At 48.3% G+C, this 10,628-nt stretch overlaps 1 protein-coding gene across 3 annotated transcripts in view; it reads left to right on the forward strand.

The window, feature by feature from the left end:
• Positions 1–4,403, forward strand: part of LOC142788360 (sodium-coupled monocarboxylate transporter 1-like) — a 115,388-nt gene extending 110,985 nt beyond the window's left edge. For all 3 annotated transcript variants that reach the window (XM_075884920.1, XM_075884922.1, XM_075884921.1), the window contains 3 exons: positions 1,124–1,221; positions 2,612–2,733; positions 4,043–4,403. In XM_075884920.1, coding sequence (XP_075741035.1) covers positions 1,124–1,221; positions 2,612–2,733; positions 4,043–4,108 — 286 coding nt within the window. In that variant the 3' untranslated portion in view covers positions 4,109–4,403. The remainder of the gene's footprint in view (positions 1–1,123; positions 1,222–2,611; positions 2,734–4,042) is intronic.
• Positions 4,404–10,628: the final 6,225 nt, after the last annotated feature.

Below are 10,628 nucleotides of genomic sequence, written 5' to 3' on the forward strand. Positions count from 1 at the left end.
TTTTTCATATATGTTTTTTTTTCAAATGGTAGGCTAAGCCCCCTACAGCGTTAAGATGTATTGGTAAGCGTGAGTGCAGCATCAAAATTACCCTACAGCGTGTTTTTATTGGCTAGTTTTGGTTCCTACTGTACCCTGACGTCACGACATGGCATGAGCAGTGCTACCGGGTGGTAGTATGGGCCCGCAGAAGTTTTCGTGACCTGTATTCGTCCGCGCGTCGCTTCAATCATCTGCTTTGTCCGCTGCGCGCTGCACGTGTCGCAACTGTCGCGGAAGGGGGCACTAGTTTGGCATCGCATCACCTTTGTGGCGCAGGTTCTCAATCGACAATTCAATGTCAGCCAGCAACTGCATGTTGAGTGTGTACGCTTCTGGGTTGAAGCGCAGCGAACAGAGTAAATTCCGCTTGGTTGGCGTCCAGTCGCTGTCTGGGCCGCGGCGCACGAAGCCGGCCCACGCCTTTATCAGCGCCGGATCGAATGGGAATCAGTGGAACTTACACCTATTGTCCTCGTTTCGCTGGCGCAAGACTTCACAGGGCTAAATATTGCCGCCACGACGACAAATTTGAAATAGAATGATTTCCTTACCCTCGCATGAGCGTCAATGTTGTATTCGCGTGCATGTAAGTACACTATCACAGACTCCGCTAGCTCACTTCAGAGATTCGCTAAATGACAGTGACCACGCGACAGCACGGCGCGTGCAGACGATCGAGAAGACGATGCGCAAGGTGACATTTCTTGTGTTTAGGTGCTTGATGTCGTCAAAACGAGCAAGACTGCTGCGTTACATCACCAGAATCAGTACCTTGACGTCAAGTTAGTGCCGATGTCGCAAGTGCGCTGGGAGAAGTTTGACTTTACTGGAAAAATGAAATATCAGTATATGTTGAGCTTCCCAATACCTCAGAGCCGTCTATGCATAGAAGAAATTTGTATGGTAGAGCAAACTTGCCTCCGAAAAAAAAGGTGTCAGTATCCCTTTCAGTGAAACATTATGCAGCTGTTATAGAGTAAGAAAATGTGATAGAAATTAAAGGCTTGGCTTTCATTGCAGCAGTGAAGTTCTCTGGAAATCGCACTAAAAGCAATCGATTGCTACTCCATTTTCTACGCAGTGGGATTTACCAGCTCTACCACATCTCGTTTATGTGGGTGGCCTTCGTTGGATTCGTTGTGCACCTAATTGTCTCATTAGCCGTGAGCCTGGCCTTTGGTAAGCACACTGACGCATGCAAGAACAATGCGTACACCTAAGCATCGACATCTGGTACCGCCGTGTTCGCGTTAAGAAAGATTCATAGTTGGGCGACTTGGTTCGGGTGCCTGGTTTTAGTGAGGTATGACGAAGCAGAGAAGAACACTAACGAACCATACGAACAGGAGTGCCACGTGTTTTATGTGATTGCTTGTGTTTGGGCTTGTGCTCTTGTGGTTCGTCAGTCTTTCCATCTTCATTGTCGCGCCATTTTCATTCGAAAAACATGCGATGTATTCACCATTCAAGTAAGATGTACTGTGACCATCTTCCTGTATACGGTTATTTTAAAGAACTTTTTTCAAACAAAAAATTAGTGTGTGTCTTACCCAAGTTCGCACATAGAGGATGTCATATGCCCAGGTATCTACCCTTATGATATATGAAACCAATGCATACATACTATACTCTAAAACACATGCTCTGGGAGCGCAGCGCTGTGTATAAAGATAGCATCGGGGAAAGGTGGGATGCCACCTTGAGTAGCTCCAACCTAGACGACCAGAAATGGGCCGTCCAGCAAAACCTCCATGCCGCGGTTAGGCTTAGAGAGGGAGCCCTGAGGTAGGTCGGTAGGTGCGACTTGAGCTGCTTGCAGGTCACTAAAAAAGTTGCTTAATTACATATAAAGTGTCAACACTATTCGTATATGAGCGTAACCGTGGATGAAAGTACACTTTTTTGTACAATTGAGGGTAGCCTTGCCTCGCAAATTGTCGTTGTAGGTGTGACTGAATGAAAGAAAGAGAGTCAGAGAAGAAAAGAAAGAAATGAAGACAGACAGACAGACAGACAGACAGACAGACAGACAGACAGACAGACAGACAGACAGACAGACAGACAGACAGACAGACAGACAGACAGAAATAAAGAAAAAAAGAAAGAGAGAAAGAAAAAGAAAGAGAGAAAAAAAAGGGAGAAAGCAAGAGAAAAAGAAAAAGAAAGAAAGAGAGAAAGAAAGAATTTATGAAGTTACGCACGCCTACGCCAAGCTTCGCTGGCCCCGTCTTGTTGAGATGACTAGTGCTTCTCCACTTTTTTACATTGTTCACAAGGAATGGTGCAAGCTCTGCGGCAAGGAAAGGTAACTTCGTGCTCACCAGGGGGGGGGGGGTGCAGTGGCTATGGTGCTTGGGTGCTGACCCGAAGGTCGCGGGTGCAATCTTGGCCGCAGCGGTCGCACTTCGATAGACGCTGGAGGCCTGTGTGCTTTGCGTTGCCGGGCACGTTAATGAACTCCTCATGGTCAAAATATCCGAAGCCCTACACTTCGGTGTGCCTGGTAAAGATACGGCCGTCTCGGTGCCTAAAATGCCAGAAACTTTTGTTTCCTTTCTACATTTCACAGAATGGCGTGGGTCGGAAGTCGTGGACCCTACTTACGTCTGCCCTCTGGTCTGGAAGTACATGCGCGACAAACAAGAAACGAGCAACAAGAGGAACGTAGAGATCAAGGAGAAACTGTCAATGGTCAGTACGGAAAGGTATTGAAGCTGTTCACGCAGATGCAAAATGCTCACTCCACCAAACCTAACTACCAGATGGAGATGCGACATCATTGCTACGCGTGTGTGATCGTAGCAATGATCGCCGCGTTATATGTTCGCTACTCTACGCTGTTTTATCACATATCTAAAAACATTAATCAGGGAATTTGAAATGAAATTATGTACGTATGCAGCAGCTTACTATTTTAGACTATCTCACAGGGGCAGCCCTCCACTGGCAGACTGCCTCAGGTTCACGAGCGCGCAACGCGGCGTCTCCGGCATGCGCCTGATTGGTCAAAGCCAGATCACGTGACCTGCCTGCTCAAGCAAAGGACACGATAGGATATTTTTCGCGAACGTATGCTACTAGATTGCAGGCAAGCCTAGGACAGCCTAACTGTAGAATGGATAATACTTACTTTAAAATACTGGTCCACTTCTGCTACTTTTCTCGGCCTTCGAATTGCATAGCTATAATGTTGTCTCAAGCATCTATACATATACGTATTGTACTCTGAGCCCATTAAGCCATCGACAGAATCCGGTACATTGTATACGTGTACGAGCTGCGCCGTGTAGAGTTGTTTGCACGTCAATAATAAAAAAACCGTGAGCCTTAGCAAGTGTGACTTGGCAACTTGGGTGTCCTTATATTAGGCTTGTACTTCAGCTTAGCTACAAAAGACGTGACACACACTGAATTTATTCCCCCCTTTAGCTTGACGACTACCCAAACTTCTTCGTATTGTAAACGATGATGTCAACCACATCCGTGCAAGACGTGAAAGATGGCGTTTATGGCCCACAGATACTTAGAGAGCTTCAATAAATTATAATGAAAGAGCAAATCTAGCGATTGCTCCGAATGTCGTCATCAGTTATGTTGTTTCAAATCCCACACTACGGAAATAATAAGCAGCCACAGTGGTGGTACACTGTCTACGATGTTCGCCTGCTGACCCAAACGCTGAGGATTCGATCCTGATCGTGACGGTAGCACAAGCTAGAGGTCAGTATTCTTCCACTATGCTGGAGCTTGGTGTACTTATATTGAGGTCCTTACTGAAGAGCCAGAGGTGGTCGACATTTCTGGAGCCTTTCATTATAGTATGCCTGATAATCACATCGTAGTTGTGGGTCTTAAAATTGCAGTTCTTCTTCCTATTATTATTAATATTATTATTATTATTATTATTATTATTGATACAGAAGTCTTCAGTGATTGCTCCAAACCATGCTTTATTTTTTTTTTGCCCGAACTAAAGCCTTCGCGTAATTTTTTTTCGCAGAATGCTGCGGCAACGATGGAACTTAAAACCTTCATCTTTGATTGTAACCAACGAGCGGAAGCTTAGTGTGCCCAAGTGTTCATCGGGGGAAAATCGCAGCTCTCCTTTCTAAAGGACAAGATGGCAAAACTGTGCGCTAATTGAGACTGCTTATTTCTAGTCACAAGTTACACTCACAGAAGAAGAGCCGACCAACAAAGACATCTGTTGCTTTACCAGTTTAGTTTTCATGTTCTGGCTCAGATTATTGCAAGAAAATGTACAGGCTTTTCCTCAGAATACATGTAAAGATGAAAAAAAAAAAGATCGTGGACCGCACATCTTTAAGCAGGTACAAGTAAAGATTTTAAGATTTTGTGAATTTCTCTGAGATCAAGGTAATTGTTTCGACAAACGTACTGGTGAAAATGCAAGGGCCACACGCTATGAACACAACAGCTAATTAGTATGCCAGCTAAGGAGTAGGTGTGGGTGGAACACTATAAAGCTAGAATTGTAAAAAACTACTAGGGGAAAAGGAGCTTTCATGAACTCCCGAAAGGACAGATAGTCTCGAAAGGAAACGATGACATCCGTGTCAAAATAAATTGTCGCTATTCTGTAACAAGAGCAAAAATGAACGTGAATTGAATGATGCATGAGAGAATTTATTTTTGTGCATGGTTTCATACTCCGTTATAATCACGTAAAAACATCTTTTTTTAATGTCTCGTCAGGTTAAAGCGGTACGTGTGTGAGGAAGGGGGCCGTCTTTAAGGTTATGGACGCATTTAAAATATTGGCACAGTTTAGTGAATAAATATGCGTCCTAATAATGAGATTAGTGGCTTTTATTTTACATTTAAAAATGTAAAATGTTCATGAAATATGAGAATTATTGTTAGAAACAATAATACACTAGAAAGCTGTACGAATTAGCATTAGCCATTTCACCGTCTCTGTACAATGAAATTATTATTTGCATATTCATGAAATTATCCTTATCAAGCTTTGTTTCAAACGCGCAGACCAATGTGATGACTTTTCGCTCAAATTTCGTGAACACCGGCATATGCAGCAGTGGTACCTTAAACAGCACTAATAGACTGAAGCAAACGCCTCGCGTTTTTTCCGGCTTCTACATGTGGCTTATCTTTCGTTCGTTTGTTATTTGTTGTGCAGTCATATTGCTACATGTATGTTGACATTTTGTGGGGCAACGTGCGTGTGTGCTGGATGAAGAGGACGAAGAGTGGTCTCCACTTGGTGTCTGGTGAACCGGTCACGCCGCTGCTGCTGGTTTGAAATATATTTCATCCACAGCCTCGTCGATACAGTGTCTATTTTCGTCCGTAACATATTTGGTGGAGGGGGAACGTTCCCCGTCCTCACCACGAAGCTTCGCAGTGGCCGCACCGTTGAGCCTCCGGACATGGCTTCCAATGATAACAACCGGTCACCGCCTTCAGCTGGAGTGCTAGCTACTACGTATCTTGCGATGTCCCACCCCCGTGATCCCGGTACGTTCGCCGCCCAGCTTGGCCTTGACGTCGACTACAAGTTCCGCATGTACGAGCGCGTTAGCCTGTCTCGCCGATGGGACCCTATCATGATGCTCGCCAGCGTAATCTTTTACTTGGATGGCACCCCGCGTGTATGGTTCGACGCTCATGAGGCCGAGCTCACCAGCGGGGACACCTTCAAGGAATGACTACGCGACATCTTTGGGGACCCGTCTGGTCAACAAATAGCCGCACGACAAGAACTCGCCACCCGTGTACAATCATCAACCGAGTTGTATATCTCGTATATTCAGGACGTGCTTGCGTTGTGCCGCAAAGTGGACGAGCAAATGACCGAGAGCGACAAGCTAGGCCTCATACTCAAGGGCATCGCGGACGACACTTTCAACTTGCTCGTGTACAACAACGTCACGACTGTCGATCTCATAGATAAGAAATGCCATCGCTTTGAAATGGCGAAAAACCACCGAGTTCTGCCTCCATTCTCGCGGCTCCCAAACAAGGCTGTCACGTCAACCTGTATCGATCTCGGTGCCACACCACCCTTGTATGAGAATGTTACTCGCATCGTTCGGCGCGAGCTTGAGGCGGTCCGCCTGGCACCGTTTCATCCACTTCCAGTCGACCAGGACATCGTGCAAACACCTCCAGCGGTGTCAGTTATATTCAGGCAGTCGTGCGGCAAGAAATTGCTAACCTTGGTTTTTCGTCCTCCGTCTTCCGACCGGGCTGCAGACCGATGCCTATGAATGCATCCCGCCATGACCCATGCTTTTTGCCCAGATCCCACAATCCGGCGGAATGGAGAGCAGCGGATGAGAAGCCAATTTGCTTCCGCTGCCACTGAGTTGGCCATGTCTTGCGCTACTGCCGCAGCACTTGAACGCCCCCCCCCCCCCCGTTGGAGCCAATTTTCTTCTTCCCCTCGGCCATACGTGAACCCCCTTTCGACGCACCTAACAGCCGCTCTACCGCTCATTCACCGTCACCGCAACGCCGCCTTTCTCCGTCGCCCCAGCGCCACTGGTATTCATCACCGACTAACTATAAATCTTCCCGGACGAAAAACTAGATTATGCAGCTCCTAGAGGTAGTGCTGCTTCAAGTGCGATTGACCCAAATCCTCCGTTGACGCTCCCTACTAATAAGAACTTGCTGGAAGTGCATGTGGACGGTCTTTCTTTGACGGCTTTAGTTGACAATGGAGCTCAAGTCTCCATAATGAGCGCTCGTCTCTGCCGCCGCCTCAAAAAAGTGCTCACGCCTGCCGCAACACAAGCCGTCCGTGTCGCTGATGATGAAACTGTGGCCGTCATTGAAATGTCTACCACTCGTATTCGTCTTGCCAGCCCTCATATTTCTGCTTTATTTACCGTGCTCGACAATTGCCCTCACGACCTCATTTCCGACTGGACTTCTTAGCGACGCGATCTCCTCTGATCGACTGCTTTGCCGGCACTCTAGGTTTAGAACTTCCTTTTCTTCCAGATTCTCGCCCCGAGCTGCTGAAAAGCCTCTTTACCACAGACTTCAGTCGGATACCACCAAACACCCTCAAATTCATTGAATTGACAACAAGTTCACTGGTTGTTGACGGTGATTATGTCGTCACGCCTATTCTTGATGTTCTCCTGGTGTGCGACATCACTGTGCCACACTCTGTCATAACCATGGCTTCTAACCGAACATGTCTGCCAATTATCAATTTCGGTTTCACGCACCAAGTACTACCACACGGAATTTCAGTCACTACGCTTCGACCCTTATTAGACACCCACGTCACTGCTTTTGCGGCAGACGCATGCTCCGATCTTCCATGTCGTGCGCAGGACGCCACATTCCTCGATGTTGCCTTGCGCCCCCTGATCAACCCGTAATTCAAACCAGAGCAATCTGACGCCCTATGCCGGCTTCTGGCTTCCTACCGTGACATATTTGACGTCGACAGCAGTTCACTCTGTCAGACTTCCCTCGAGCCCCGCCGCGGTGGTCTAGTGGCTAAGGTACTCGGCTGCTGACCCGCAGGTCGCGGGTTTGATTCCCGGCTGCGGCGGCTGCATTTCCGATGGAGGCGGAAATGTTGTAGGCCCGTGTGCTCAGATTTGGGTGCACGTTAAAGAACCCCAGGTGGTCGAAATTTCCGGAGCCCTCCACTACGGCGTCTCTCATAATCAAATGGTGGTTTTGGGACGTTAAGCCCCACATATCATCATCATCATCATCATCATCATCATCATCATCATCATCATCATCATCAGGCTTCCCTCGAGAAGCACCGCATTAATACTGCTGATTCTCCTTCCATTGACTGCCGACCATACCGGGTGTCTGCCACAGAGCATAAGGTAATTCAAGAAGTCAACAAGATGCTAGCCGAAGGAATTGTTGAACCCTCCTCGAGCCCTTGGGCATATCGTGTTGTGCTCGGTAAAAAGAAAGATGACACGTGGTGCTTCTGCGTTGATTACCGCCATCTTTATCAAATCACGAAAAAGGACGTTTATCCTTTGCCCCGAATTGATGACGCCCTCGATTGTCTTCACGGCGCGTGACACTTTTGTTCAATTGACCTACTTTCTGGCTATCGGCAGACTGCGGTGGACGAGAAATACCAAGAAAAGACTGCGTATGTAACTCCAGACGGCCTATACCAATTCTAGGTGATGCCGTTTGGGCAATGCAACGCCCCAGCCACGTTTGAGCGTATAATGGGCTCGCTATTACTAAGGTTCAAGTAGTCAACACGCCTGTGCTACCTGGATGAGGTCCTTGTATATTCGCCTACATTTGAGACACAACTCCAGTGTTTGTCAGCAGTTCTCTACATCTTCCGCACTGCTGGCCTTCAACTAAACTCCTCGAAATGTCACTTCGGCCGCCAGCAGATGACGGTGTTGGGCCACCTTGTCGACGCGTCAGGTGTGCAGTCAGACCCGGAAAAAATTCGTGCCGTCACGAGCTTTCCTGTACCCCAGTCTGTCAAGGATGTCCGGAGCTTTGTGGGACTTTGTTACTATTTCAGAAGGTTCCCGAAAGATCTTGCAACGATCGCTCGATCACTCACCGACTTTCTGAAGAAATACGTGACTTTTACGTGGGGTTCCGCTCAAACTGTCGCTTTTTCTCACCTCATCACCCTCCTCACGACTCCACTTATATTGGCCCACTTTGACCAGTCTGCTCCGATATAAGCACGAACCGATGCTAGTGGTCACGGGATTGGAGCCGTCCGAGCCCAACTCCAGCGGGGACACGACTGAGTTATCGCCTACGCATGCCGCTTTCTCACAGCTGCCGAGCGCAACTATTTAATAATTGAGCGTGAATGTCTTGCTCTTGTTTGGGCAATCACAAAGTTCCGCCCATATTTATATGGCATGAATTTCTCTGTAATAACGGACCGCCATGGGCTGTGTTGGCTTTCATCAAACAGAGGGATCCTACTGGCCAGCTCGGGCACTGGGCTCTGCGACTGCAAAACCATATCTATACAGACACGTACAAGTCGGGACACCTACATCAAGACACATACTGCCTCTCCCGCTACCCGGTCGATGAACTGAGCATCATTCCTGACACCGACACCGATACTTGCGTCTTCTCAGTTTCGCAATTGACCCGCATCAGTGACGAGCAACGCCGTGATGAATCCTTGCGTGCTGTAATCGAACATCTCGAATCACCATTTTCCGACAGGTCCCATTGCTCATTCGTCCTCCACGATGGTGTCCTATACCGCCAGAACTTCTACCCAGATGGGTAGAACGCAGTTCTCTACGAACTCCATGACCGTGCAACTGCCGGTCACCTTGGTGTGTCACGCACTTACGACCGCATTCGTCGACGCTTTTTTCGCCAATGCTTTCATGCTCAGTCAGAAGATACGTTGCGGCTTGTGATAAATGTCAGCGCCGCAAAACACCATCGACGCTTCCCGCCAGGCACCTTCATCCACTTGACATTTCTTCAGAACCTTTCTTACGCGTTGGCTTAGACCTTCTGGGTCCTTTGCCCTTGTCTTCGTCTGGCAACAGGTGGATAGCTGTGGCCACAGAATACGCGCTACGTGCACTTCCCACGAGCCGCTACGAGCACTTCATCCCACGAGCACTTCCAACAAGCCGCCACAGATCTCGCCGACTTCCTCCTCAAGGACGTGATCTTGCAACATGGGGCTCCATGCCAGCTGCTTAGAGACCGTGGCCGCACCTTTGTATCAAAGGTCGTAGCCGATGTCCTTCAGTAATGTAAAACGAGGCACAAGCTCACTACGTCGTACCACCCGCTTAGAGACCATGGCCGCACCTTTCTATCAAAGGTCGTAGCCGATGTCCTTCAGTAATGTAAAACGAGGCACAAGCTCACTACGTCGTACCACCCGCAGACAAACGAACTCGCGGAGCGTCTGAATCGAACACTTACAGACATGTTCGTGAAGTATGTTTCTTCCAACCACACTGACTGGGACCTTGCTTTGCCATACGTGACATTTGCATATAATTCTTCTCGCCATAACGCTGCCACTTACTCCCCGCTTTTTCTGTTGTTCAGCTGAGAACCTACATTACCTCTAGATACAGTCATTCTGTCTACCACGACACCGACCAGCGAATATGCCCTTGACGCTATCACTCGGGCTGCCCACGCACGCGAAATCGCCCGCACTCGCTTTCTGGCCTCTCAAGGGAACCAGCGGTGTTTGTACGATCAACGGTACCGCGATGTGCACTTCTTACCCGGTTCAATGGTGCTGCTGTGGTCGCTGAACCGTCAAGTCGTCTTGTCGGAAAAACTTCTTTCCCGCTACACAGGTCCATATCTAGTCCTTCGTAAGGTTACTCCGGTCACATACGAAATTGCCCCTGCTGCCTCATCGCCTTCAACTGCCCCACAGACCACCAATATCGTACCTGTGGCACGCTTGAAGCCTTACCACTCTCCCGCTGACGTTGAAATCTAGATGCGCCGAGACGGCGCTTCTGCCGCCGGGGATTATGCCTCATGCATGTTGACATGTTGTGGGACGATGCGCGTGTGTGCCGGATGAAGAGGACGAAGAGTGGTCTCCGCTCGGTGTCTGGTGA

The sequence above is a fragment of the Rhipicephalus microplus genome, unplaced genomic scaffold (genome assembly GCF_043290135.1).
Source record: "Rhipicephalus microplus isolate Deutch F79 unplaced genomic scaffold, USDA_Rmic scaffold_56, whole genome shotgun sequence".
In the NCBI taxonomy this organism is placed as follows: domain Eukaryota; kingdom Metazoa; phylum Arthropoda; class Arachnida; order Ixodida; family Ixodidae; genus Rhipicephalus; species Rhipicephalus microplus.